We start from the raw sequence: 27,898 nt of genomic DNA on the forward strand, positions 1-27,898 counted from the left end.
TGGTGCTAGGGCTCTGAGTCAAACCTGCACAGCACAGATGCACTCGGGATAACAGGGCAGGCAGAGACACAACCCCTCACTGGTCTGGGTGAACCCCAGAGCACATGGGGGAGTGGTAAATAATGAAGAGGACAAATCACTGATTCAGAGTGATCGTGATCGCTTGGTAAACTGGGCGCAAGCAGACTGTGTGTTTTAATGAGGCTAAATGTACACATGGGAACAAAGACTGAGCCGCACTTACATCAAATTTGTTGATGGCCAGTTTATATCCATGTGTTCCTGTGTCCAAATTGGCACTTAACTTAGATCAGGGGTTGGCAACCTTTCAGAAGTGGTTGGCCGTCTTCATTTATTTACTCTAATTTAAGGTTTCACGTGCCAGTAATACATTTAACGTTTTTAGAAGGTCTCTTTCTATAAGTCTATAATATATAACTAAACTATTGTTGTATGTAAAGTAAACAAGGTTTTTAAAATGATTAAAAAAATTCATTTAAAATTAAATTAAAATGCAGAGCCCCCTGGAGAGGTGGCCAGGACCAAGGCAGTGTGAGTGCCACTGAAAATCAGCTTGCGTGCCACCTTCGGTTGCCTACCCCTGACTTGGATAATGCCTCTCGCCTCCCCCTCCCTGGTATTTATCCCTCTGATGTACTTAGAGAGCAGTCAGATCTCCCCTCAGCCTTTGTTTGAGGGGACTAAACAAGCCAAGCTCCTTGAGTCTCCTCTCAAAGTAGGTTTTCCATTCCTCAGATCATCCTAGCAGGCCAGACTTGCCCACACTGTTCCAGATGAGGTCTCACCAGTGCCTTGTATAATGGCAATAACCCTTCACTGTCTCTACTGGGAATACCTCACCTGATAAATCCTAGGACGGCATTAGCCTTTTTCACAGCCGCATCACACTGATGGCTCAGTCATCCTGTGATCAACCAACACTCGCAGGCCTTGCACCTCCTCCAGGGGCCCTGGGGGAGTCTCCATCACTGACGATCTTTAACTCAGACTTGGTGTTTTTCTAACAGCTCCACTCTGGGAATTATTTGGGCAGTTCTCTGGCCTGTGCTATCCAGGGGGTCAGCTTTCATGATCACAATGGCCCCCTCTGGCCTTAGAGTATCTGAGCTCCCCCAGCTCTGGGGACTGTTCAGCCCCACTTCCTGGCAGTGGAGGGGGGTAATGCAGCATGCGCCACAGGGACAGAGACTAGCCTCTCCCTTGCTTTGTCATTCCATTCCACCATGTGTGGGGAGCAAACTGAACAACCTCAACCCCTGTAACCAGGAACCATCAACGGCGAAAGGGCAAGCCCGTGGGTGTCTGCTGTGCCCAGCAATAGCAACAAATGCTGTCATTGTAAACATTGGCTCTGGGATGATGTTACCACTCCTTGGGCAGCTCTTTGCATCTCTCCAACTGGGAGTGTGGGTGCTCCTGCTGCTTGGATCCTCACCCAGTCCAGTCGATACAAAGGAGCGCTGCTTGTATAAAATAAAAGGCGTGTGTGACCTATTTCCGTAACCTCCCAAGCCAGAGGCAGAGTGACTGCAGCAGGGTGTTGGATCTCATAGGAGTCTGACTCCCTCTTACACTGGTCTAGGTACGATTCACCCAGCTTCTCACTCCCTCTTTGCCTAAGTCCACCGTAAGTAGAACCTGGCTTCAGGATGAGACGTCCTGCTTCCATCGGTCCCACCGCAGAGGTGCACTTACCTTGTTAGCATCAGATTCAGCTGGTGCCTCAGTTTCTCCATTGGTTGGGTGGTTTAGCTCTTCTGCTGGACCCGAATCGCCCCCTCCCAGGGTAATCCGTGACAATCCACAAGGAGGGAAAACAAACTCCCTGAGCTACAGCTCCTTCTCAGGGGCTGGACGAACCATCCCAGTAATTCACCACTCTCTGTGCTCCAGAATGGCCCTTGCCCAGCCCTGTCCAGACACCTTGAGCCCTTCCCCTTGGAGAGAGACGAGGTGAGCGGAGCCTAACCTGCCCTGGTCACCACCTTGGCAGAGAACAGAACAGCAAACCTACCCCTACCCCTGACCTGTCCCAGGCTGAGGAAAATGGGCCTTCTTATACCCAGCATGCTTTGTTAGCAGCTTACAGGTCCCATGTTCACTGGACGGCAAGTCCCAGAATCCCTTGGTGTTTGGCAAAGAACAAGTCACAGGAGCAAGATGAACTCTGACCCTTCTAACCCCGCTTTCCCCTGCCACAGCCACTGTTGCATGTGGGGACTGGGCTTCCGTTTCAGGTGAATCTTTGGGGGTTTACTGCTCTGCCTTTAAAAAATCACCTAGAATTGTAAGTGCAGCTCTGCAGGCAGTTCCCTCCCTCACACGGTGACGTCCCAGCCCCACATGTTTGAAAGTCACCATGACTGGACAGTGGCATCAGTGGTGTGACTTTGTGGGAAGGAATGCAGGTGCCAGGTGCCAAGTGAGTCCATTCCTGGGAGCTGGTTCCTGTGTCAGAGGATGTGATGGGCTTTGAGAGATTTTAAATTACAAATTAAGCTTTTGAAAGATGACTTGCCAGGCAGCTGGGACGTGAAACCCACATAAGATTCCAACTCAGTGCAAACACAGCGCCAGAGATGCTCAGCGTAGACAAGAATACCTGGAAATCACTTCCTCATTCTCTTAGGGCACAGGGTCATTCCCATCAACTTCAACAGTGCAGGACCTAGCCCAGTGCTGACAAGCTGTGAGTCCAGGGTTCTGTGTCCCCCCAGCACCACAAACATCTTGAGCCCAGTAAGAAATACAGCTCCCTGCTTTGCACCAGAGACCAGTGATGCCACCCACTGCTGCGGGAGAGACACAACTACTGTTGTCTGGCAGAGCGGCTGCAATATTGGATGTTCCGCATAAGGGCCCCAGCTCCTGGAATCCAGTGATTAGGGAGAATCTCGGCTTTCATTTAAAACAAAGCTAAGTGGAGTGTCTAGTCCTCATGGGTGCAAAGCTTGAAAATGTGACCCAAGTGCACCCCAAAGACTCAGAAACCTGACAGCAAAGACACCCCTCCCACCTCCCTTATTTTGATAACTGTCAGGAATTTGTGACTTTGGGGGCCTGATTCATGGCTTTAAAATACTTGTCTTTGGGGATTAGCAATTCAACTGTCACATGGGCCCAGCCCTCCAAACCTATTGGGGGGGGGGGGGCAGCTGGCTGTGCCACATTCCCCTCTGCATCGCCTTTCTAACCGGGCCCGCAGCCTCCCTCTGGGGGATGGGTTTGGGGGAGATAATTTTCAGGCCTGGACCCAGCTGCTGAAAACCTGTGCCAGAATCCCAGCCACCGAGCAGCCCAGCAGCCATGGGGAGGGCTGGCAGAAACAGCTGCCCCTGTGCCCAGGGACCAGACACAGCAGGGCCCTGCAGCTATCGCGGGCAGCAAAGATACAGGGGGTCAGAGAGATTCCCATGCTCCCCTCTGCAAAGAGAAGGGGGCTCCCGGGAACAAGTTCTACTGCTGCCAGGGCTACAGCGGTGGGGGCTGGAAGGGAACCCTGCCCTGCAGGCCGCTCCACACAGCAGGCTGGATGTACTGCTGAGCGGGGGAACCAGCACCTGCCGCACTGGGGCAGGCCTGAGCCTTGACACCGTCTCCCCAGAGCTGGGAGCCCCCCCCCCCCCCTCCGCTGCAGCTCCCGGTGGCCCAGCTTGGCCAGGGAGGGACTAGCAGCGGGCAGTGGGCCAGGAGCTAACAATGTTGATTAATGTTCTGATGGCTGCTAAGCTCCTTCTAAAAACACGCTTTAATATTTCTGATATGTGCAAATCTATTTTGTAACCTGGAAATGTTACATAGCGCCGGGATTAGGTCATGTAGATAAAGTCCGTGGCGGGGCCGGCCACAATCATTTGCAAATACAGCCTGAGATTAAGGTATTGTTTGGAAAGATTAGTTGGTATTACCGCTGATTGTGATATGCAGGACGGGGCGGCAGCCCCGCGCTGCCAGCCCGCGGCACAGACCTGCATTTAGGATATTGGATGGTATTGCAAAGATCTTAAGGAGTCACTGCAATAATACTTCCCCTCTAATGAAAATTACAGCGCTAAGCTGGGGAGGGGGCGCGGCCCCACAGTTAGGATTGGGATGGAATTGCTTTGCAGCGCGCACCCAAGAAAGGCAAGATGCAGAGGTCACCCCGCTGCACGCCCTGCGAGCAGAGCCTCCCTCCAGATTAATTCAGACAGGTACCACTGCAGGGGCTCAGACACTTAGTCCTCCGTGTCCTGTGGCAGCCCAGAGCCCCCCGCGCCCAGCTGCCCTGCAGGCTAGTGGTTAGATGGAGTGGGGGTTGGGAGCCCGGCGGAGGGGAGCTGACACAGATAAGGGCTGTTTCCAGTTGGCAGCCTGGCCCCGTTAGCCGGGTTTGCCCCCATGTCCATGGGCAGCAGTTTCCAGCTGGCACCGCAGGTCCGGATGTCTTGCCCAGCACAGAGCCCAGCAGTGCCTGGGGCCAGCTGCTCCAGGGGAGCTCTAGGCGCCAGGCCTGACGGCTGCCCCCCAGCAACAACTGCGGCCCCCGCCTTGGCCGGGGCCAGGCCTAGGGCTCGCCCAGGTTGGTGATGATGGCCGCGTTATAGATGAGGTCGGAGATGTACCCGAGGGAGGTCTGCGCAGGGAACACATCCCAATAGGAGAGCCCCTCACCGGCCGTGGGGTCCGCTCCCTGCGGCCCCGCCTGGCCGGGGGCAGCCACAGGCCACTGGGCTCCCGCCTGGCTGCAGGGGGGCTGGCAGCTGTCCTCCCGCAGGAGCTGCCCCTGGAAGGCAGAGACCAGGCCCGGCAGCGCTTGGCCCAGGCACTGCTGCGGGGAGCTGCCGGGCAGGCGGAGCTCGGGCACCTGTTGGCTTCTGGCCCCTTGTCCCTGGGGCGGTGGGGGGCAGGAGGGGGGCGGTTTACTGGCCAGAGCCCTCCGGCAGCTCGGCTGCTCCAGCTTCCCGCTCTTGATCCTCCGGGCGCGGCGGTTCTGGAACCAGACCTGGGGAGAGAAGGGCCGTGAGGGACTCCCCTGCCCCGGCCGCAGACCCCCGCTGGCGCCCCCCGACGTCCCGGCCCGCGGGATACGACGGGGCACCAAGGGCTCCCCCGCCCCGCGGCCAGCCCGCCCCGCCCCGCCCCGCCTCACCTGGATCTTGGCCTCGGGCAGGTGGGTGAGCTCGGCCAGGCGCTCGCGGGTGCCGATGTCGGGGTAGGGCAGCGCGGCGAACACCCGCTCCAGCTCGCACAGCTGCCCCCGGCTGAACGTGGTTCGCTTCCTCCTCCTGGGCCCCGCCGGGCAGCCCCCCGCGCCCCGCTCCGGCTTCGGGCGGCTCCCTGCGGGCAGGGGAGACGGGCAGAGCTCAGCCCCCAGCCCTGGCCCCCGCGAGCCTCCCCCGGCCCCAGGCTGCCCCGTCCCCGGTGCTCTCTGCTCTGGACACCGACCTGCTTGGGGCTCGGGCCGGCGGGCCAGGGGGGCGCCCCGGGCGGGCGGCGGGCAGCGGCCGGAGTCTCCGTCGGGGAAGAAAAGGCGCGGGCCGGGTGCGGGGCAGGCCCGGCTCATTCTCTTGCCGGGGTCCCTGCGCCCAGTCCAGTCCCGCGGCTGCGGCTCAGCGCGGCCGCCCGGCGCCTCCCGGGGCCTTTTATCCCCCGCTCCGCTCCCCCGCCCCGGCCAGCAGCTCCCAGGGGTCTGGGACCGCCCAGGGCGGGCGCGAGCCGGCTTTGATCCCGCGGCGTCTGACAGCTGCGGGCTGCCTCTCCCCCCCCGCCGCGCCCGTCGGGGGATCCCAGCCCGGCCCATCCCAGCCCCATCCCTACCCAGCCCCGCTAACCCATCCCAGCGCCCCATTCACATCCGAGCCCCGCTAACCCATCCCAGCCCCATTCCCATCCGAGCCCCGCTAACCCATCCCAGCCCCATTCCCATCCGAGCCCCGCTAACCCATCCCAGCGCCCCATTCCCATCCGAGCCCCGCTAACCCATCCCAGCCCCATTCCCATCCGAGCCCCGCTAACCCATCCCAGCCCCATTCCCATCCGAGCCCCGCTAACCCATCCCAGCGCCCCATTCCCATCCGAGCCCCGCTAACCCATCCCAGCCCCATTCCCATCCTAGCCCCGCTAACCCATCCCAGTGCCCCATTCCCATCCGAGCCCCGCTAACCCATCCCAGCCCCATTCCCATCCGAGCCCCGCTAACCCATCCCAGTGCCCCATTCCCATCCGAGCTCCGCTAACCCATCCCAGCCCCATTCCCATCCGAGCCCCGCTAACCCATCCCAGTGCCCCATTCCCAGTCAGCCCGGCCCGGCCCAGCCCAGCGCCCCAGGCCAGCCACGTGCCCCAGCGAGCCCAGCCCACCGCCGTCTCTCTCCACCCCCAGGGACGGGGCTGTTTTGGGCTCCCTAGCTTGGGGCTGCTTTAGCCAGGTCCCATGCCCTGGGCTGCGCCCCTTGCCCACTGCTGTCTCCCAGCCCTTCCTCCAGCGGGGTGGGAGGCCAGGCCCTGCCCGTGCTCTCGGGGGATGACAAAGGGGGGCCCAGGAGCTGGCCCAGTTGCTGAGGAAGGGAGGGCCCAGGCACTGAGCAGCAGCGCCTCCCGTCCCCCGAGCCTCGGGGTAACTAACCGGGGCTCCGCCTTCCCCGCTGAGACCTGGGGCAGGTTGCAGGTTCCAGGTTTGGAGTTTAAAAGGCTAAGCTGTGACCCAGCCGGGAGGGAGTCTCACAGCAATATGTGACCCCAGGCAGAGCAGCTTTGGTTGTGGGGCCACATGCTGAATGCTGAGGACGAACCCAAACCCTGATTGTGAGCCTCCCTTTGCTCTGGGACGTCCCTTTGGGTCGGTTCCTCACCGGTTTCTTGCTGGCACCCGCCAGGTCCCATCTAATTCCTTGCTGGGTGCTGGCAGGGCTGGCCCCAGTTCCCCACACCGGATATTCCCCTGTCGCCTTTCCCTATGGGCCACCCGTCAGCGTCTGCCCAGGGCCATGCTCCAGGCCTGCCCCCTCCGCACTCGCATTCCAGGCTTCTCTGTGGGAAATCCTACCCAATCTGGCAGCACACAGGGCAGGGTGTCCTGGGGAAGTGGCTGTCAACCTCCCAGCCTGGCAAATGGCCAGCGGCGCCAGCACATCCTCTATTCATGCCTGGAGGCTGAGAGGCTGTGCGCAGCTGCCCGCAGGCTCCTCTGTGGCGTGATGGTGTCAGCAGTGGGTTGTCTGTCCTGAACGGCGTAGGCCCGTCTGCACCTGCACGGTTCAGCATGGAACTGCCTTGGCCTTACAAGGTGTTGCGGATTGTGGGGGAGTTAGGGCCCTGCACCCCCGTCTTCCTGCGATTCACCATGACTCTCAGCCAGCCAGTAAAGCAGAAGGTTTATTTGGATGACAGGAATACAGTCCAAGACAGGTCTTGCAGGCACAGACAACAGGGCCCCCCTCAGTTAGGTCCAGCTTGGGGTCCCAGGGCATGCCAGCCCACCCCCCTTGGGGGGTCAGAGCCATCTCTGCCTCCCAGCCATCTCTCCAGCCTCCTTCCAGCCTGCTTCCAGCACTCTCTCTCCAGCGACCCCTCCCACAGCCTTTGTTCAGTTTCCCGGGCCCCGGAGTCATCTGACCTCCAACCCCCTCCTGGGTTCTCATGTTACAAGCTCAGGTATGTTCCCTTGGGCCGGCTCCCATCCCCCGATGCAGACCATCCTAGTCACACTCCCCTGTCAGCATTCACACACCACAGTAAGAACAGTCCCAGTTCGTCACATCTCTCCCCCCTTCGAGACCGAACTGAGCGGGGTCACTTTAGCCAGTGACCTGGGGAAGTTCGAACCTACCCCCGTTCCCATGGATGCCCCCGCATCCCTCCAGTTCCTTGGTGGGAGTTACACCAGGCCCCTTCCGTTCCACGCCCCCCCTTAGGTCGGGGGTGCTTGATGGCACTCGCAGTTCGCATGTGGGAAGGTTTATGCGGCCTGTGCCCTTTTCCCACCCCCATACCTCTGGGGTTCCAACTGGGCTGTGGTCTTCTCCCAGCGCTCCAGTCTGGAGGTCTGTGCTTTGGGCTCTCTTGGTTTAGAGCCGCCCTTTTAACCTTGGCCACCCTCTGGAAAGGATCCTTTATGCTGGGCAAGGGTCCTAAAGCTGTTTTCCCCTTGTCCCAGGCCTTCCTCCCCCTCTGACAGGGGTCACAGGATCCGCAGTACTGTCGGACAGTAACAAAGACCCCAGGCCAGTAAAAGCTCCGTAGCAGCCTCTGCTGGGTACGCCAGGTTCCCTGGTGCCCTGAGAGGGGAATGTCATGGGCCCGGCACAGCAGCTGGCGGCGATACTTCTGGGGTACCACCAGCTGCCTCCTGATCCCCCCTGACTCCATTTTCCCTGGGGGAGCCCATTCTCGGTACAGGAACCCCTTCTCCCACAGGAACCTTTTCCGGCCACCTCGTTCCAGGGTCTGTACCGCATTGAGGTCGGCCAGGTCCCTTATCTTCCGCAAGGAGGGGTCTCTCTGTAACTCGGCCTGGAACTCAGCAGCTGGGACAGGGATGGCCACCTGCTCTTTCTCGCCCGCTGGGTCCGAAGCTGCAGCCTCCCTGAGCCGCGTCCCTGGGCGTTCCCTCCCCACCAGGTTAGGGTCCTGCGCCTCAGGCAAGGCACCCCCCCCAAGGCCAGGGCGCAGGGCCCCTCGCCGGCTCTGACTGCGGGTCACAACCAGTGCCTTTTGGGGGTTGCTTGGCCAGTTCTCCAGGTCCCCCCCCATCAATATCTCAGTGGGCAAATACGGGTGTACCCCCACATCCTTGGGGCCCTCCTTGGCCCCCCACTTCAGGTGTACCCTTGCCACGGGCACTTTGACTGGTGTTCCGCCCACCCCCGTCAGGGTCAGGTAGGAGTTGGGCACCACCTGATCTGGGGCCACCACCTCGGGCCGGGCCAGCGTCACCTCTGCGCCCGTATCCCAGTATCCATTGACCTTCCTCCCATCCACCTCCAGGGGAACGAGGTACTCTCTCCGGAGGGACAGCCCCGCGCCCACCGTATAAACCAAAAACCCTGAGTCTGGGGCATCCAGCCCCCTAGAGGAGCTGGCCTGGGGCCCTTCTCTCTCTTGAGCAGTTGATAAGCTGCCAGCCCCTCTTGCGTGAGAAGCCTGCCCCTCGTCCGTCTGGGCCTCTACCAAGTTAACCCTATGCGGGTTCGGTCTGCTCAGTCTGTCCTTGAGCTTGGGGCACTGGGCCCGAACGTGGCCTCTTCGGCCGCAGTAATAGCAGCTCATGTCCTGTGGGTCCCCTCGAGCCGGTCGGTTGTCCCTGATGCTGGGCATTTCCCGGGGGAGGGGATTCCCAATATTCCCCCTTTGGGAGGTCCCAGGGTGACTCTCTCTCTGCATCGCGGCGGGCCTGTTCCTTTGGGGCTCCTCCCTGCCAGCCCCTGACCGGCTCTTTACAAACTCATCAGCCAGCTGCCCGGCGTGTCGCGGGTTCTCTGGCTTTCTGTCCACCAACCACAGCCTCAGGTCGGATGGGCACCGCTCATACAGTTGCTCCAGTACCAGCAGTTTAATCAGGTCCTCCTTCGTCTGGGCCCCACCAGCCCACTTGCTGGCGTATCTTTCCATGCGGACGGCTAGTTGCAGATATGAGATCTCAGGGGCTTTATCTTGACTCCGGAACCTTTCCCGGTACATCTCAGGAGTCAGCCCAAACTCACGTAGCAGGGCCTTTTTGAATAGTTCGTAGTCCCCTTTCTCTGCCTCTCCCAGTTGGCGGTACAATGCCACGGATTTGGGGTCCAGTAAGGGGGTAAGGACCCGGAGTCTGCCCGCGGGATCAACCCGGTGCAGCTCGCAGGCCGTCTCAAAGGCCTCCAGGAAGTCGTCCATGTCCTCCCCCTCCTTGTATGGGGCCATGATGCACTTATCAAAGCTCCGTGCAGTCCTGGGTCCCCCCTCACTCACCGCAGCCGGGGGTTCGCTGCCCCTCAGTCTCGCCAGTTCCAGTTCATACTGTCTTTGTCTCTCATTCTCCTCCCGTTCACGCTGATGCTGTCTCTCTTTCTCCTCCCGTTCACGCTGATGCTGTCTCTCTTTCTCCTCCCGTTCACGCTGATGCTGTCTCTCTTTCTCCTCCCGTTCATGCTGTCTCTGTCGTTCACGATCCTCCAGCTCTCTCAGTTTTAGCTCTTTCTCCCATTCCAGCCAATTCCGCTCCACGGATGCCGAACGTCGCCGGGAGGATCCTCTGCTGGCCGGCGGGCTTCGCCGGGGGGATCCCCTGCTGGCCGGGGGGGCCACGGCGCCCTCGGTATTTGCTGGGCTCCTCCCCACCCTTCCCCTAGGCATAGGAAGGAGGGGTCTCGGGCAGCCCTCAGCAGCCGGCTGACCACTCCCAGCTGGGACAGACACTGGTGCCTGCGCTGCATTTGCCAGGCTGCTTCCCTGAGACACAGGGATCAGTTCATTCGCGCGATCTTCCGCCTCCAGCTGGGCGATGAGCTGTTCTTTGGTGAGCCTCCCAATGCGCAGCCGCCTCTGCTTGCACAGCTCCACCAGGTCGCTCTTAAGCCGCTTGGCATACATCTTCCTGCTGGCCACTCACCGGCCTGTGTGCTCACAGCTCCCCACAGTTCCCAGGGGGACCCCTAGTGTGCCAGCCCTTCTCGAGGTCACCACCTCTCTGCCAGGGTCGAGCTGCAGACTCCTCCGCCCCTGGGACCACTCGCTGCGATCCCCCCGGGGGACCCTGTTACTGCAAAAGTCCTTCTCGCTGGTCACACACTCCCAGGGGTAATAACCGTCTCTCTCCCACTCTTCAGCAGGCCTGGTCCCCGTCAATCCCCCTTCGTTTTACTGCTCCCCAGTCACTTACTGCAGGAAGCGCCGTCCACGGGGTGCAGTAGATCCCGCCGCTGCCACCAGTTGTTGCGGATTGTGGGGGAGTTAGGGCCCTGCACCCCCGTCTTCCTGCGATTCACCATGACTCTCAGCCAGCCAGTAAAGCAGAAGGTTTATTTGGATGACAGGAATACAGTCCAAGACAGGTCTTGCAGGCACAGACAACAGGGCCCCCCTCAGTTAGGTCCAGCTTGGGGTCCCAGGGCATGCCAGCCCACCCCCCTTGGGGGGTCAGAGCCATCTCTGCCTCCCAGCCATCTCTCCAGCCTCCTTCCAGCCTGCTTCCAGCACTCTCTCTCCAGCGACCCCTCCCACAGCCTTTGTTCAGTTTCCCGGGCCCCGGAGTCATCTGACCTCCAACCCCCTCCTGGGTTCTCATGTTACAAGCTCAGGTATGTTCCCTTGGGCCGGCTCCCATCCCCCGATGCAGACCATCCTAGTCACACTCCCCTGTCAGCATTCACACACCACAGTAAGAACAGTCCCAGTTCGTCACACAAGGGGCCACGTGACCTGCAGCTGCTGGACTGTTTGGGGAATTGAGTTCCCAGGGGGATAACTAGCAAGTGCTCCTCTTGCCAGGCTGCCAGATGGAGGGAGCAGGCCCCTCTGTGCCATCCATGGCTAGCACCAGAGTGTGACACTGGAGTAGCCTCCCCCAGGGCCCTGTGAATTGGGACTGAACGAAACACCAGCACTAACTGTCGCCCCTGGGGGGAGGAGGGGCGCGGATAATTGTGCTGGTCTCCGTTTGCAGGGCCGGTTGGCTCGTGCTGCCCGGGTCACACGCGTGGTGGAAGTGTAGCCCGGGGACGGCCAGCTCCTTCTGTGCCCTGGTCAGTTCCTGGCTCAGGGACAGAGGGGGCTGGAAGGTGGATTCAGTGTGAATGAACCAAGCAGGCAGAGGAGCAGGGGGGGAAGGGGTCAATGGGGCCAAGGCTCCCGGTGGAAGTGCAGGGGGGGCGCGGGGTTTCAGGCCTCTTCCTCTCATCTGTGGGGGGAGGATACTGGCCTCTCTGCGGCAGACAGGACGCAGCGCTGCCCATGTGCCGTGTGCAGGGCCCCTCATGGCACGGAGGGTCCAGCGAGTCGTGGCCCTTCCTGGTGCCCCTGCTGCTCGCCTGGCGGCTGCCCTGTGCCAGGTCCCAGCGTTGCGTTTCCTCCAGGCCTGGTCACCCGCTCAGCGAGGTTCCCGCAGTCACTGCTCCAACTGCAGCCACTCGCCTCTCCCCGCTGAGCGGGGCTCGGAGCTGGCTGGGGTCATTCCCCTCTTCTCACCTCTGAAAGGGGCTGGCTTTGGCCAGCTTCCAGCGGCAGGTGGACCCAAACTCTGCCCCCTTCTCGCTCTGGCCCCTCCTCGGGGAGCCCCCCTGCAGCTGGCCACTTTCCGAGCCAGGGGAGAAGTCTGGGGGAGGGGCTAGCTCCCGAAGCTGGAGCAGGTGAATATTTAACCGGGGAGCTGGCGCTTGTTTTGCTTGGGCAGCTCTAGGCTGGTCGGGGGTGGTTCTGGCTGGAGAAGGGGGCGGTTGGGCAGCCGAAGAGCTGCCGATTTCACCCTGCAGAGAGCTGTGGGATGGAGCCGGAGCTGGAGCAGGGGCAGGAGGCCAAGGCGCGACATCTATCTGCGCAGTAAGCCCGAGAGTCGCAGGAGCTAGTGGGGAGGCCATGCCATCTCTCTGGGGCCACCGAGGGACTAAGGGTGGCTTGGGCACCCAGTCCCGGCAGGGGGAAAGGACCACAGGTCCCTTCAGCCTAGGGGGGCCCTGGAGTCTCCCATCCCTTCACACCAGGTGCAGGGTTCCGTTCCCTCTGGCGGTGGAAGGGTTAACTGCATACCTGAGCAGCTGGTCTGGCACATCAGGGCTCAGCTTGGGAAGCGCCAATGCGGCTGCATGGCCCGGTGAGACAGGCCCCGGCCGGCTCCCCCAGGGGCGGCTCTCGGGGCCGCCAGAGTCCCTGCTCCCCACACGGCTTGTTTTCCAGGAGCCCAGCAGGCGACCGGGAGGATCCCACGGACAGGAAGGAAACACGTCTCCGGGTGGTGCTCAGGTGAGGGGGCAGGGACGGGCGGCTGATGGGTGCCAGGTTTCGGGCCGGGCACCTGGGAGCAGGAGGGTGCCCGCATGGTGACTGATGCCTTTCCCTTTGGCTAGGGTTCGGCCCCTGACCTGCCCGGAGCGCCGCGGAGGGGACCAGCGTGTGGTGCACTGCCTCGGGGACAACACCGTCTACGTGAGTGCCCCACGCTGGAGAGGCCACAGCTGGGCGCCGGCCTGAGTGGGCCTGATCCTGAGCCAGCTCTTTTCTCCCCGTGCCAGGTGAAGGCGGCCGGGCAGGAGGCGGCCTTCAGGTTAAGTGCAGTGTTCGATGCAGGCGCGTCCCAGGAAGGGGTGTTTGAAGGCAGCGGGATGAAGCGACTCATAGAACTGGCAGCGAATGGGTGAGGCTGAGGCAACCCTGAGTGGAGAGTGTGTGCTCCCCCTCCCCCATCCCCTCCCCCTCCCCCCACTCCCATCCGTAACTCCCAGCCAGCCACGCACGCGCTCCCCCTCCATCTGCCCCCCATAGCCCCCCGCCAGCCACGCACGCGCTCCCCTCCCCCTGCCCCCCATAGCCCCCAGCCAGCCACGCACGCGCTCCCCCTCCACCTGCCCCCCATAGCGCCCAGCCAGCCACGCACGCGCTCCCCCTCCACCTGCCCCCCATAGCCCCCAGCCAGCCACGCACGCGCTCCCCCTCCACCTGCCCCCCATAGCCTCCCGCCAGCCACGCACGCGCTCCCCCTCCACCTGCCCCCCATAGCCCCCAGCCAGCCATGCACGCGCTCCCCCTCCACCTGCCCCCCATAGCCCCCAGCCAGCCATGCACGCGCTCCCCCTCCACCTGCCTCCCCCCATAGCCCCCCGCCAGCCATGCACGTGCTCCCCCTGCCTGCTCCCCCCCACTGTGGCCTCCTTCCCAGCAGCCATCTGCAGCTTTCTACCTACACACGCCTCTACAGACTCACCCCCAGGCACAAGCATCCAGCAGCACCCACCCACTCCCTCCCCAGCAACATCCTCCTCACACCAGCGCGTGCCCGCAGCCGTGCGCCCCTTCACCTCCGCGCTCTCAGGCACCATCTTATGCCAGTGCGGAACCGCTGGGTCACGGGCCACCAGCCGTTCCTACCACAGGGCACGTCTGCATTACCTGGCTCCGCCACGAGAGGGCGCTTTGCACCCGCCAAGGAAGGGGGCAGGTGCTCAGCGGCTCTTCTGCCCCCTCCCCAGGTTCTCCTGCACCGCCTTTGCCTTTGGACAAACAGGCTCTGGAAAGACCTACACGTTAATGGGCCCCTTAGCCCAGGTGAGAGACCCTCCTGGGGGCAACCTACACCGTGTGAGCCGATACCCCAACCAGCGCCTTACTGCGCCTCCCGGATCACGAGCCCCGGCCTCCCCCAGCAGGGGGCGCTGTGGGGAGCAGGGCAGGGTGCTAGCTGTGGGGGGAGCTCACAGTTACCCCAGCCCCGGCCTCTCCCAGCAGGGGGCGCTGTGGGGAGCGGGGCGCTGGCTGTGGGGGGAGCTCACAGTTACCCCAGCCCCGGCCTCCCCCAGCAGGGGGCGCTGTGGGGAGCGGGGCGCTGGCTGTGGGGGGAGCTCACAGTTACCCCAGCCCCGGCCTCTCCCAGCAGGGGGCGCTGTGGGGAGCGGGGCAGGGCGCTGGCTGTGCAGGGGAGTTCCCAGTTGCCCCAGCCTCTCCCAGCAGGGGGCGCTGTGGGGGGCAGGGCAGGGTGCTAGCTGTGGGGGGGAGCTCCCAGTTACCCCAGCCCCAGCCTCTCCCAGCAGGGGGCGCTGTGGGGAGCAGGGCAGGGTGCTAGCTGTGGGGGGAGCTCACAGTTACCCCAGCCCCGGCCTCTCCCAGCAGGGGGCGCTGTGGGGAGCAGGGCAGGGTGCTAGCTGTGGGGGGGAGCTCCCAGTTACCCCAGCCCCAGCCTCTCCCAGCAGGGGGCGCTGTGGGGAGCGGGGCACTGGCTGTGGGGGGGAGCTCCCAGTTACCCCAGCCCCGGCCTCCCCCAGCAGGGGGCGCTGTGGGGAGCGGGGCAGGGCGATGGCTGTGCAGGGGAGTTCCCAGTTACCCCAGCCCCAGCCTCTCCCAGCAGGGGGCGCTGTGGGGGGCAGGGCAGGGTGCTAGCTGTGGGGGGGAGCTCCCAGTTACCCCAGCCCCGGCCTCTCCCAGCAGGGGGCGCTGTGGGGAGCAGGGCAGGGTGCTAGCTGTGGGGGGGAGCTCCCAGTTACCTCAGGCCCGGCCTCTCCCAGCAGGGGGCGCTGTGGGGGGCAGGGTGCTGGCTGGGGCTGGTTCTCAGTTTCCTGCTGCAGGGGGTGGAAGCTCAGGGCACCCTGCCATTGGCTTTCCGAGACTTCTCCTCTCTCTGCAGAGCGAGGGCCAGCCGGCGACTCCCTACCTCGGGGGGCTGATGCAAAGGGCCTTTGTGTGTCTCCTGGAGCAGACGCAGCACTACAGACCCGGCCTCGTGCTCAGTGCCTCGTACGTGGAGATACACAATGAGCAGGTAGGGCCACCCCCACCACCACCACCCTGCCTGGACAAAGAGCTGCAGCACCTCATGCCCCCAGCCCATGCCCAGGGCTGGCTGATGGGCACCAGACATTACCCTGCCCTGCCCCCCATTACCTCTCTGCTACAGCCCTTCCCGCTCACCCGCGTCCTTCTGGCTTCCTGGGCTCCATTCCCACCTGCCCCGGTGCCTCCCCTCTGTCCAGGTGAGAGACCTGCTGAACCCAGGATCGCCCAGGCCCCTGCCCGTGCGATGGAGCAAAACCAGGGGCTTCTACATCGAGAACCTGCTCACTGTGGAGTTTGGGAGCCTGGAGGCCATCATGGACCTGCTGCAGGAAGGTACCGCACAGGGTGTCTCCAGCCTTGCAGGGCACTGGGGAGGGGCACAGGCAGGACCCCCGGTGAGTGGAGACCCCAGGGCTCTGCAGCCCATGGGCAATGAGCCCAGTGCAGAAGGGGCCCCCTGGTGGCCAGATGGGGAGTGAATTCCCTTTTGCTGAGCCTAGTGGTGGGGAGCTGCTCCTCCCACGAGCCTTCCGCCTGCACCAGGGCATCACTCTGGCCTAGGTCACCAGCTGTTTTCCAAGGCAGGACTGGCGGCCTGGGGGCACAGGCAGCAGCCAGATGGGAACAGCCTGTGCTGGCCTAGACCCAGCCACTGAGGGAAGAGGCTCCATCTCCGTTCCTGGAGCTGCAGAGGCCCCCTGCCCCGTAACGAGCTCAGGACCCTGGGAGCGCAGGTTCTGCAGGAGGGTGAAGCCCAGCGCCAGGGGGTCAGGGGCTGTTTAACCTTTTTGCCTGGCTCTGAACTGTCTGCGCCTCCCGCTCCCAGGCACCCGAAGGCGGCGGAGCGCCGCGCATGCACTGAATGGGCACTCGAGTCGCAGCCACGCCCTGCTGACCATCCGCATCTGCCGCAAGGCTGTGAGTCACTCGTGTCCCAGCACGCGGGGCCTCGGGGGCCATGGCATAGCCCATCCTGCTCCCAGGGGCCCAGCTGCATTGGCAGCTTGGGGGAGGGTCCGAGGGGCACTGGCCTGAATGGCTTTGATTTGCTACTGCCCTGCTCACCCTCCAGGGGCTGCTCTGGGCTGACGCCCGTCTGAGCCAGCCTGGTGCTTCTCCCTTCGCTGGGCTCGCTAGGGCCTGCACTGGAGACCCCAGCTGTGCAGGGCAGGCTGCCTGGCTGGGAGTGTTCCTGAAGGCCCATGGAGCAGGACACCTGTGAGCTACGGTCCCTCCCCTTCCCCACAGATGAGCCCAGACCCCAGCTCCTGCCAGAAAGGCGTGCTCTGCTTCGTGGACCTGGCTGGCAGCGAGAGGGTGAAGGACACCGGCTCGGCTGGTGAGCGCTTAGTGGAGGCCAGCAACATCAACCGCAGTCTCCTGGCTCTGGGTAAGGCCCCTGCAGCCGCGCCAGAGAGAGGGGCCAGGCTTGCATGCTCCCCCAGCTGGCTGCAGGCTCGGCTGGGCCTTGCGGCTTTTCTGTGTGCTCATCGCCTGGAGCAGCGCCACCTGAGCGCCAAGGCAAGTGTGACAGCCTGTCCTCCCCGCAGGGCACTGCATCTCTCTGCTGGTGGACCCCAGACGGAGGCGGAGTCACATCCCATACAGGGACAGCAAGCTCACCCGGCTGCTGGCGGAGTCCCTGGGCGGATCCGGGATCACGCTCATGGTAGGAGCCTGGCTCCCCTCTGCACCCGGGGAAGGGCTGGGTGCGGGCCTGGAGCTGCAGCCCCACAGGTGCAGCACTGGGACGGGAGCCGGGGAAGTGACCTGTCAAAATCACATTGCAAGGCTGGAGTCCGGGATTCCAGTGCCTGAGCCGGCTAGCCTGGGGCCGTGGGGAGAGACTCGCCAGAGCCCTCTCTGATGACGGCCCCACTGGGAGCTGCTCCTCAGCCTTGTCCCTTGTCCAGCAGGTCGCCTGCATCTCCCCCTCCTCGCGCTGCCTCCCGGAGACACTGCGCACGCTGCGCTTCGCCAGCAGGGCCAAGAAGGTCACCACCAAGCCTGTGGCACACAGGGTAAGGCCAGAGGGCTTTGAACACAAGGACGGTCACATGGGGTCAGACCTGGAACCCAGTGTCCTGTCTCTGACAGCGGCCAGTGCCAGGTGCTTCGGAGGGAACGAACAGACCGGGGCAATTCTAGTGATCCAGCCCCTGGCATCCAGTCCCAGCTCCTGGCAGTTGGCGGTTTAGGGACACCCACAGCATGGGGTTGTGTCCCTGCCCAGCCTGCCTAACAGCTGTCGACGAGCCTAGCCTCCAGGAACTCATCTTCTCTTTTTTGAACCCAGATATACTCTCTGCCTTCACAACATCCGAACATCTGAGTTCGCTGCATCCCAGGGCAGGGCCCCTTGTGGCCAGGGCCGTCTCCCTGAGCTGTGCGGCCCCCTCCCCTCTAAGCCTTGTGCCTTTGATTTGCCAGGTGTCCCAGGAGAAGCTGCTGCGAAGTTTGGAGCAAGAAATCCAGGCCCTGCGGGAGGAAAACCTCTCCCTGCGCCAGCAGCTGCGGCTGCCCAGGATACTGGGCGCGGGCACAGCCGCCCACACAGCCCCCACACGTGCGTGCAGCTGGGGACGGGGCAGAGCTGGGGGTTAGAGGGATCCAGGGCCGCCCTAGGGGACAGGAGTGGGGAGCCTGCAGAGGGGCACCGTGGGCTTGTGCATCAGAGAAGTGTGGGACCTGCCACCCCCAGGCCCTGGCCCGAGTGCAGGTGCAGCGGCTGGGCTCCGGTTGTCACCCATCTCGTTTTCCTTGCAGAGCTGCCCGAGTGCCAGGGAGAGAGCCATGCCCCTGGGCAGAGAGGGGCCCCGAGGAGAGCACCCGGCTCGGCCAGGCGCAGCCTCTGTGGCCTCCTGCAGGAGTTTGTGCTGGAGAACGAGCAGCACAGGTAGCAATAGGACGTTCCCCCTCCTGGGCTGACCCCTGGGAGACTCAACTCCTGGCGGGGGGGGGGGCCGACCCTGCACCTCCCTAGAGCCCGGATGTGTGGGCAAGCCCCGGGCATGGCCTGGTACCTAGGACAGAGGTCACTGGCAAAGCAATGCCCCCTACACACGAGGTGGGCAGGGCTGCACCGTGTGTTCCCCAGCCACCTCAAACCAGCTGCTACCCGCGGCAGCGTGACTCTCCCAGGCAGCGAGGCCCACCCTGGCTGGGCTCAGGGAAGGGGCACCCCAGCCCCACTCCCCCAGGCAAATGCCGCTCCTCCGACCAGGTCCCAAGCCCAGGGGCTCACCCTCAAGCCAGGCAGCTGGGCTCTCCAGCAGCTCCACAATACCCACCCAGGCTCTGCCTGCCTCCCCCCGCCTCTCGCCACAGAGAGTCCCTGCCATGCCTGGCTCTCTGCAACTCAAGAACCACCGCCAACCCTTCCCCAGCAGCCTGCAGGCCGCCCCAGCTCAGTCACCCGACCGGGGAGGGGGGCGCAGCTTAGCTGGGCCTGGACCCCCGAAAGGTCAGCACTGCTGGGCTGGGTGACTGAGCCAGATCTCGCTCCTCCTGGCCCCTCACGCCCAGCGAGGGGGTGCCCCAGCGCACTACCCAGAGGGCGTGGTGAGCAGGGCAGCGCTGGGCTCCGTCCATGCGCTGAGTCCGGCCTGGCACGGGGCAGGCACCCGGCAGGGGGGCTCTGCTAGAGTCTAGATGGATGGCTGGGGTGGGGCCCGGCGTCCACAGCTCACCGCGCTCTCCCCTCCCTATTGTCCTACTTGGCCAAGGAGGGAACCGATCCCGCTGACGAGCAGCCAATCCCCTGCCAGGGAAGGGCAACGTGCACTGGTGCAGGAGCTGACGAGATAAAGGGGCAGGGGGAGGGGCAATGCAGGCAGTGCCTGAGACCCCCGTGGGTGGGTGACAGCTGCTCTGCAGGGTGAGGGAACCCCTCAATAGCCAGGCCCTGAGCTGTGTGCGCGATGGGGAGGCATTTCCGAGTCACCTGAAGAACTAGGGGGGGAGGGTCTGGACTCTCAGTGCTGGCGTTGGGGGGCCGGCCCCGTGAGGGGCACTCGGCACGTACGGGGGGCGCTGGGCATGCAGGGGACGCGGGGTGCACGCTGGGTGCACGGGGGGGGCACTCAGCATGCGGGGGGATGCTCGATGCATGCTGGGTATGTGGGGGGGCGCTGGGCGTGCGGGAGGCGCTGGGTGGGGGGGGCACTGGGTGTGTGTGTGGGGGTGCTGGGCGTGTGGGGGGCGCTGTGTGTGTGTGTGGGGGTGCTGGGCGTGTGGGGGGCGCGGGGTGTGTGTGCGGGGAGTGCTGGGCGTGCGGGAGGCGCTGGGTGTGGGGGGCACTGGGTGTGTGTGTGGGGGTGCTGGGCGTGCAGGAGGTGCTGGGTGTGGGGGGGCACTGGGTGTGTGTGGGGGGGTGCTGGGCGTGCGGGGGCACTGGGTGTGTGGGGGGAGTGCTGGGCGTGCAGGGGGACACTAGGCATGCACTGGGTGTGTGGCGTGAGGGAGGGTCTCTCTGCTGGACATGGCAGAGCCCAGGCCCGTCCTTCAGGCCAGTCTTGGGTTACTTGTGGGCCACGGTCCCTGGGGCTGGGGCAGACGCAGGCGCAGGCCCAGACCTGGCAGAACAGTCAAGCTCAGGGAGCCCCTCAGACGGGTGTTGCAGGAATTCCTGCTCTGGGCAGCGTCTCAGCCAACCGCAGGCCCCCTCCAGCCCCTGGAGCTGCTGGCTGGGTGACTTACCTGCCTGTCATTGTGGTGACCTCCCCTGCCCGAGTCCCACCTTGCCAGGTCTCCCCCCCCAAGCTGTGGGGCTGCTGGCTCTTGCCTCGCCGGGCACCGTGGCTGGGATGGCATGTTGGGATGCCTGGGGCTGCCCCACTCCCACTCATCTCGTTTATGTTCCAGGCACCTAGAGTCCCTCCCAGCCCTCAGCAGCTGGGGCCAGGCCCGACGTTCCCCCGAAGCTGCCCCCAGCTCCTGCAGCATCCAGGCCCTGCCCTGCGCCCACCCTGCCCCCAGCGCAGCCCAGTGTGGCCACGTGAGTCTCCTCTTCCTGTCTGACTTGGCGCCCGAGGCCCTGGCCCCTGACGTGTCCTGCCGGCCGTGACGCCCCAGGGGAGCTGCCGCCCCAGCGTCTGGGCTGGTTCGAATCTGGCTGAAAGCCGCTCCTTTGGGGCCCAGCTCAGCACAAAAGGCAGAGAACGGATGGGCCATGGAGCCTGGACGCCCGTCTCCCTTCCAGCGGGACACCTGCTCCAGCTTCCGCCCTGGCCCTGGCGCCCCCAGCCATGCACGGAGCTAAGCCCCAGCACACACGGCTGGACGCCTGCGCCACGTCCCCTCCCGTGCTCTCTTCCTCTTGCAGATACTGCCTCCTGTCCATGCCTGCCGCTGCCCTGCCAGCGCTCCCAGGCATGGGCCATCCCCTGCAAGGCTGGCTGGGAACAGGAAGTGGAAGCTTTCAGCCTAAGGGCTCTACTTGTCCTTCCAGCTGCCGCCATGGGAGGTGCTCACTGCCCAGAGTGGTTCCAGGTTCCAGGGGGCCAGCCAGGGCAGCCCATGGGAGGACCCGGCTCAGCCCTGGCCCCAGAGCCAGCAGCGCCCTGTGGCTCCCTGGTTACTCCATGGGAAAAGGTGAGAGTCACCAGCCTGGGGCCAGGAGTGAGTCTGGCCGTGGGGCTGTGCAGGCAGGAGCACAGGCCCCCAGGACAGGGCTCAGGGCACATCAGAAGGTGACCCAGGGATGGGGGGCAGGCAGTGGGGTGGGGCAGCCATGGCCAGATTTGATGTGGGCCCCAGGCTCACTGCACATGCAGCCTCTGGCAGGTTAGTGGCCTCCTGTGCTCCTCTGGGCCACCAGCCCTGGCCCCAGTACTCAGCCCAGCCCTTGCTTGCGCTGCAGGAGCCTGGGCCGAAGGAAGAGCTCCGTTGGCTCGTGTCTGCTCCTGAGAGACACCCAGCAGCAGGGCCCTGAGCCTCCCCCCGGCCTGGAGGGGCAGGTCGCGCCGTCAGCCCCTCCCCTGCCAGGGCAGCCAGGCAGCAGCACAGGGCGCCAAGGTAAGTAGTGATGGAGCAGCAGCTGCCAAGGTTTCCCTATTGCAGCTCCGCCCACGCAGGCTGGAGGGGTCAGAACTGGGGTGTCCCTGGCTCCCCGGGGGGGGCCTCGACTGGGCAGATACTGTGAGCCTGGGATGGGAGAAGCCTTTCCCAGCATGCTTTGCACAAGAGAGACTAAGGGAGATGTGGGGCAGAGGCTCCCTGGAAGTCGTGTCTTCATGGAGCTGAATCAGTGGGGGGGAGCGGGAGCTCCTTAGCTCTGGGGCCCATCCCAGAATCGGGACCCTTCCCCCAGCTCTGGTTCCCTGATACCCCCTTGCAGCTAGAGGGGAGGAGGGTGGGGCCCAGGGTGGGGCTGGCACTAATTGCTCCTGTCCCTTGCGGCCAGCAGCAGGCGCTGACCCTGAGCTGCGGCTGGAGGAGGTGCTGGACTCGCTGCAGGAGCAGCTCCAATCCTACAGCCTGTGGGACGCCCGGGACTGACTCTGAGCATGTGCCCCACACCAAGGGACCAAGGGATCTATTAACCCTCTCAGTGCCGTGCCGTGGTGGAGCGCCCCGTGTCCCGGTGCACGGCCAGGACACAGGGCCTAGTCCCTGCAGGCTCTGGGGAGACAGGTGGGGCCTTGCCGGGGTGTGGCCTGCACAGCCCTGCCCACGAAGCTCCCGCTGCCCCAGACAGACACGGCCCAGGGCTGACACTGAGCTCCCTGTTTATTTGGCTTTAGCGAAAGACCCAGCTGCTGTGGATATGGTGGGACGGCAGCAGCCCATCCCCTTGGGGGCTCCCCGGTCCCGCTCATGGGCAGCCCAGCCAGTACTGAGCGATGGGGCGAGGGTAGCGAGGGCGCACGAAGTCCACGCGCTTGCTGCGCAGGTTGAGGCGATAGTACTTGTCTGCGGGAGAGAAGGGCGTCATGGTCAGTCCCCCAGGGCTCCGCTCACCCTACCCTCAACCCCAGCTCAGAGCAGCAGGAGCTGAACTGGCCTTGCTGGCCCCTCGCCTCCCACCAAACATAGGGACAACCAGGCTCAAGGCTTTGGCCAGAGTCCAGGCCCCGCCAGGGCAGCCTGACTCCCGTGTCCAGGCCCAGCTTGCCCCGGCTCTCCTCCCCGCCATGAGGCCTCTCCACAAATCAGCCCCATCGCTCACAGTCAGGCCGAGCAGAACGGCCGGGCCCTGGGAAAGGGTGGCCATAAGGGGGCGGATGGGGCCGCATGGCAAAGCTGAAACCCAGCCCTGCTGGGGGTGGGGGGCTAGGTCAGGCCAGCTGTGAGAGCAGCTGGGGAGAGCTGATGGCGCTGGGACCCACCTGCCACGAAGAAGTAGACACTCTGGATGGGCTGGCACTGGGAGCCCCCGGGCAGCCAGTCAGGGTCTGTGTCCGAGGAATCGGATTCATCCTGGAGCCAGTCCCAGAAAGTGTGAGCTGCCGGCCGCCGGCTCCTGTACTTCTTGCGGTGCCGGCGGGATTTCCTCCGTCGAGACCAGCTGCTAGCCTTTGAGGAGACGTAGATCCTGCCGGCCATGGCAGCATCTAGGGGTCTCGGCAGCCCCCTCCAGTCTCTGCTGATGTACCGCGGTCCACTGGCCCCAACTGGCAGAACAGCACAGCGTGGGCATGAGGACTGGCTGGCAGCATCACTGCCCGGGGTTGGTGCCCCAGTTGCAGGCAGAGGCTCACCCAGCCTTGCCACAGGCAGCGTCAGGGAGTGGGGTCCCCAGGGCCTCCAGAACAGGGAAGGAAAGGAGCTGGCGGGGGGAGCAGAGCCGCCCCAATCCCCGTGACAGGGCAAAGAGCAGGCTGGGAGGAGAGACGTGAGGGCGGGACCTAGCCTGCCGCAAGAGGTCCTGGAGCCTAGCCTTGTTTCCCATGCCGTTCCCCTCCTCCCCAGCTTTCTCTTCACCTTGCACAGCCCCACAGCGTTGGCTCCAGTTAAAACAGAGAGGACCTGGTACCTGACTCCGTCCTGGTCTGTCGCCTGTACGGGGGGAACAGCGGGTGCGGGGTGCAGCCTGGGGACATGGGTTGTGGGATGCAGGTGTTTTGGGGCTGGGGGGATGCAGCATGTGGGGATGCGCTCTGTGCTATCACTGTGTTGGGTGGAGCTGGTCCCACTGAGGAGCACTGGGGTCTAACATACTCCAGAGCCGGATCAGGGGCCCTCAACCTGCCTGTCCTGGTTAGCACCTGACCTCCCAACCTGGTCACTTCCTCTCTGCATGGCCCCAACTCCAAAGTCCCTAGCAGCTCACACATGCTACGGGTGCGTCCCATGGCCTCTGGTTCCCCCTGCCCCCAGCCCTCTGGCTTCAGTGACCTGCTCTGCCCGGGCCCATAACCTGGGCCGTTCCTCCCCACTTACTGTGCGGGGTGCCCCCAAAGAGCAGTTGGAAGAGGTCCTCCCAGCTGTCGCCCTGCATGAGCGCGTAGTGATCAAACACCAGCGATGGGGAGGACATCTCACAGTCCTGCTGGCTGGGCTGGTTGGCAAAGTCGTATGCCCAGTAATGCTTGTCTGGAAACGAGACATGGAGCCTGTCAGGCTGGAGCGATGCCATCCTGGCTGGAGCAGGGCAGGGCATCCCCCAGCACTGGGACTGGCTGGCAGTACAAGGCAGCTCCACTCAGCGGCCAGGGGCTCTGCAGCCTTCATAGCGTAGCCAGCGCTGATTGTTTTGTTACACCTCTTGGCACGCTAGTAACAGCCCAGGCCCTGGAGGCAGGTGAGCAGCAAGACGCCTGGTTTTCCTTTCAATACAATACAGCTGGGCGCCATGACCGAGTGCAGTGAGCAGCCCAGACACCCTGCAGCTATGGGCAAAACCACGTTTATTAGTGTCGAAAACCCTCATCATTTCTAGCCACTCTCCTGAGTTCTGAGTGCCTGGAGCTGGCAGCGCCAGCTTCACCCACCGCCTGGTACGCAGGCGAGGGCCCTGCAGCTGCTGGGCCCCGTGTGCCCTGTGCCCTCGGGCTGAGCAGCCAGGCAGGGACGGCCCAGCGCTGCCGGATAGCAGGGCTGCGGAGAACAGCAGGGCCAGTGGGCAATGGGCTGCAGTGAGCTGAGGCTCACCACCAGCGGAGGGCACTGCCCGTGTGTGGGGGCCATGCCCAGTGGCACTGTCGGGGGACACAGCTGGGAGGGGTAGTTGGGCCAGCTGTGAGAGCAGCTCATTTACCTTTAAAGAAATAGACTCTCTCCTGGCCATGGTAGCTCTGCGCGGGGAGGGCGAAGGCTGCGTCGATGTCATCAGGGATGTCCTGGAAGCCATCCGAGATATTGCGGGGGTAGCCGGGGTCCAGGGCACCCTCGTTGAAGCGCCAGTACTGACTGCCCTTGGGAGACAGCCACAAGGCAGGGTCAGCTGGGGGCGCTGCTGCTGGGCAGAGCCTGCCATGGGCCCAGGCAGCATGTCCCTCCCTGGGGAGCAGGATTCAAGAGCCACAAAGACTCTGGCCCATGAACCCACAGCCCTGAGCGATGTAAATTCCCTGCAGTGAAGTGTCCGCCCCCGTTAGCGCTCACCCTGCTGCCACGCCAGACACTGGCCTGGCCACGCCCTGCACACCAATGGGGCTACCTGGTGCATGCCCATGGGCTCTTGCCAAACTCTAGTCACTGTCCCACCTTTGACCGGGGCCATCAGCTGTGTGCCTGGCCTGTCAGCTCTGCCCCCTGCTCCCCTTCTGCAAAGGGGCCCAGGCCAGGGGGACGAGGCCTCGCAACTCGTCAGTGGGGCAGCCAAAGGAGCCGGCAGCGGCTGGCTGGGGGGCCCGGTGGTGTGACTGGTGCTCACGAGTCAGGCCATGCAGCAGCACAGGCAGGACTTTAGCCAACCCTGCCCGCGGCCCCACCTGGAAAATGTAGGTCTTGCCCTGACAGTTAATGCGTGTGAAGGCGGCATCGACGGGCCCCTCGATGCCCCAGACATCGCGGATGAGCTTGGGGTAGCCGGGCCTCACGCTCTTCTCGTCCAGTTCATAGACGTATTTCCCTGAGAGAGGAGGGAGACAGGAGCCATGAGGGGGGCAGCTCCCCCCACCTCCCCAAAGTCCCCCACTGCCTTGTTTCCTGCCCCGAGTGTGCACAGTGTGAAAGGCTGGCAGTCTGCAGGGAGGCTCTGCACCAAGCCGGAGCCCCTCACCAGGCCCAGGACAGCCACGGCAATGCAAGCGACCCAGGGCTCTGCCCTGCCGGCACGGCATCTGCCTGTGTGGGGGACTCAGGCTCCAAGGCCCGTCAGTCCAGGCTGTCAAGGGCCCAGCCTGTGGGTTTGATGGCATGGACATCTCTGGGAACTGGGCTGAGACCCACCTTCCTCCGTCACGCATCTGGCCGATGGGAGTGACCTGAGATGGAAGTGAGTCAGTGCCCTGGAGGGGGAAGCCTATGCAGCCCTCGCCCAGTGCCTGCGGGCAGCACTCGCCCGCCAGTACCTCGGAATGCATAGAGAGAACCGTTCTTCAGGTCCGTGAATGCATCAAAGGGCTTCCCGCTGCACAGCTCCTCCACCTCCTCTGGCTGCTCCACCAGTTCCGGCCCACTGGGAACCAGCAGGGGGACCCCACTGCCTGGCACTGTGACCGAATCAACAGTGGCAGCAGTGACTGGGTCTGGAGATGTGGTTGGGGGGTCAGTGCCTGTGTCGAGGGTCTCTGTGGTTTCACCCAACGTAGCATTGGTGCTGTAGTCCATGTAGTCGTCCTCGGGGAACGCAAACATGTCCCCGCGGGTCACTGTGCATAGGGCAAGAAAGAGACTCGGCATGATCCAGTCAGCAGCCGGGAGCCCAGGGGATGCTACAGCCCTGACTCTGTGCTGGGGCTCTGAGTGGCCGGGCCAGAGGTGACATGTGCTGCCAGAACGTTCCCATTCAGCGTGGGAAGAAGGGTCCCTCCTACACTCCCCATCCCCTGAATCAGTCTCTAGCCCCCCAGACTCCTTGCCCCTTGGAAATCACAAGGGCCCCTCAGTGAAGGGGGCTTAGCATCAGCCTGCCTCCTAATGGAACATCCCACTGACCACAGCAGCTGCGGAAAGGGGCCAGGCTGGCTGGGCACTCACTGACCCAGGCATATCGCCACACGCAAATCTGGGGCGCCCTTCCTGCTACCAGCCAGCCAATGGCAACCGCAGGGAGCCCGGGCCTTGCTTGTGACTGCTCCCTGGCGAGGGGAAAGGGCCTGGGGGGCTCCAGAGGGGCAGGTACCTTTCGACTTGCAGGCCATCGCGTAGTCACTGCAGCAGCTCTGGTAGTACACACAGAGGGCGTCACACTGGCACTTCCTCTGGGCATGGAAACCATCCTCGCAACGGCCCACACACGACTCTGAAACAGCCAACCGCCAGCCGGGAAGTAACCGCAGCAAACCCACCCCCAGGGAATGAGCCACGGCCCCGGGGCAGCCAGCGACTCCCCACACCAGCCCCACCTGCTAGCACTGGCTGGCTCCTGGTGCAAACAGGACTAGGGTGACCAGATAGCAAGTGTGAAAAATCGGGACAGAGGGTGGGCTGGGGGGGCGTAATAGGAGTCTATAGAAGAAAAAGACCCCCAAATCGGGACTGTCCCTATAAAATCAGGACATCTGGTCACCCTAACCAGGCCACGGCTACTGTCAGTCCCGCCACCCAGGCAGCTGCATTTCTGTAGCAGGCCAGCCCTGCACACTGCAGCAGGATTTCACTAGTGCCTTGTCCCCACCCCTCCCTGCTGCGCTTCTCCCCAAGCCCCAGGACGTGCTGAAGCTGAGGGTGTCTGGCTGTGGGGTGTGCGATGTGTGACTAGTGCCGTGAATGGAGATCTGCCTGTGGGGAGAGGTCAGCAGCGCCTGGCTGCTCCTTTCAAGATCCTGCCTGGCGACCCCGGCCAGAACCCCAACTCAGATGCTGCTTTCTTCTGGGCTCCTTGGCCGGCTGGAGGCCTCAGTAGCCCCAGCCCCCAGAAGCCCAACAGACCCTCTCTCAAAGGCTAGCTGGAAGCGGGAGCTAGGGAACACGTGGAACTGGACTGTCCAGCAGGGAGCCCAGCCCAGGGGAGAGCAGAGACTTACCTTCAGCTGCAAAAGCTCCGCAGAGCAAACCCAGCATCAGAGCTGGGACCAGCAGCCTCATGGTGCGTGGCTCCTGGACTGCTCAGGCAGACTGAGGCGGGGCTGCAGCCTCCCGTCCCAGGACCTCACTGTTTGCTTAGCCTGCCCCTCTGCAGGGAGAAAACAAACAGTCAGAAGGTCAAAAAAACAAACGAGCAGGAGGTGACTGACTCCCCCCACGCAGGCCTGGAAGGGGGCTGAAGGCCTTCGCACAGGCAGTACTTGCTGGGACCCTGCTCTGGGGGCTGACTCTATAGCAGGGCTAAACAAAACCTGTGTGCACCAAGCTGAAGGCAGCTAGAGCCAGGTTTGAAACCCGCTGGCTGGCG

General features: G+C 63.6%; 3 protein-coding genes across 6 annotated transcripts; 1 reads left to right on the forward strand and 2 right to left on the reverse strand.

Annotated features, from left to right (window-relative positions):
• Positions 1–2,359: 2,359 nt before the first annotated feature.
• Positions 2,360–13,212, reverse strand: SEBOX (SEBOX homeobox). 4 transcript variants are annotated; one of them, XM_065573429.1, is made up of 3 exons: positions 12,724–13,212; positions 5,153–5,340; positions 2,360–5,005 (listed from the first exon to the last, which is right to left on the reverse strand). In XM_065573429.1, the coding sequence occupies exons 1-3, from the start codon at positions 12,743–12,745 to the stop codon at positions 4,568–4,570; spliced, it is 648 nt and encodes a 215-aa protein (XP_065429501.1). In that variant the 5' UTR covers positions 12,746–13,212; the 3' UTR covers positions 2,360–4,567. The 4 variants fall into 4 exon arrangements, with proteins under 4 accessions (XP_065429501.1, XP_065429500.1, XP_005298387.2 ...); XM_065573428.1 differs by lacking the exon at positions 12,724–13,212 and adding an exon at positions 6,855–7,042; XM_005298330.4 differs by lacking the exon at positions 12,724–13,212 and adding an exon at positions 5,449–5,741.
• Positions 11,899–23,998, forward strand: KIF12 (kinesin family member 12). Its single transcript, XM_065573422.1, is given in 20 exon segments — positions 11,899–12,163; positions 12,166–12,216; positions 12,219–12,251; positions 12,254–12,326; positions 12,871–12,936; positions 13,041–13,119; positions 13,206–13,327; positions 14,160–14,235; positions 15,308–15,442; positions 15,654–15,789; positions 16,283–16,374; positions 16,705–16,846; positions 17,007–17,125; positions 17,373–17,477; positions 17,887–18,022; positions 18,223–18,352; positions 20,320–20,452; positions 20,906–21,048; positions 21,317–21,471; positions 21,860–23,998. Coding segments are annotated over 20 exon segments (2,253 nt in total). The 5' UTR covers positions 11,899–11,931; the 3' UTR covers positions 21,955–23,998.
• On the reverse strand, positions 22,168–27,672 carry VTN (vitronectin). The gene is made up of 8 exons (XM_042847217.2): positions 27,531–27,672; positions 26,687–26,806; positions 25,914–26,213; positions 25,332–25,471; positions 24,656–24,812; positions 23,839–23,991; positions 22,785–23,069; positions 22,168–22,368 (listed from the first exon to the last, which is right to left on the reverse strand). The coding sequence occupies exons 1-8, from the start codon at positions 27,589–27,591 to the stop codon at positions 22,271–22,273; spliced, it is 1,314 nt and encodes a 437-aa protein (XP_042703151.2). The 5' UTR covers positions 27,592–27,672; the 3' UTR covers positions 22,168–22,270.
• Positions 27,673–27,898: the final 226 nt, after the last annotated feature.

Source organism: Chrysemys picta, chromosome 19 (assembly GCF_011386835.1).
Source record: "Chrysemys picta bellii isolate R12L10 chromosome 19, ASM1138683v2, whole genome shotgun sequence".
NCBI lineage: Eukaryota > Metazoa > Chordata > Testudines > Emydidae > Chrysemys > Chrysemys picta.

Bases quoted from the DNA above. Each gene is read 5' to 3' on its own strand.
- SEBOX (XM_042858039.2), bottom strand. From the start codon at position 5,566: ATGAGCCGGGCCTGCCCCGCACCCGGCCCGCGCCTTTTCTTCCCCGAC. The intron at 5,006-5,152 runs GTGAGGCGGGGC...TTCTCTCCCCAG, and splicing joins TGCCCGAGGCCAAGATCCAG to GTCTGGTTCCAGAACCGCCG.
- VTN (XM_042847217.2), bottom strand. From the start codon at position 27,591: ATGAGGCTGCTGGTCCCAGCTCTGATGCTGGGTTTGCTCTGCGGAGCT. The intron at 26,807-27,530 runs GTAAGTCTCTGC...TGGCTGTTTCAG, and splicing joins CGGAGCTTTTGCAGCTGAAG to AGTCGTGTGTGGGCCGTTGC. The intron at 23,070-23,838 runs GTAAGTGGGGAG...CTGTTCTGCCAG, and splicing joins CTTTGGGGGCACCCCGCACA to TTGGGGCCAGTGGACCGCGG.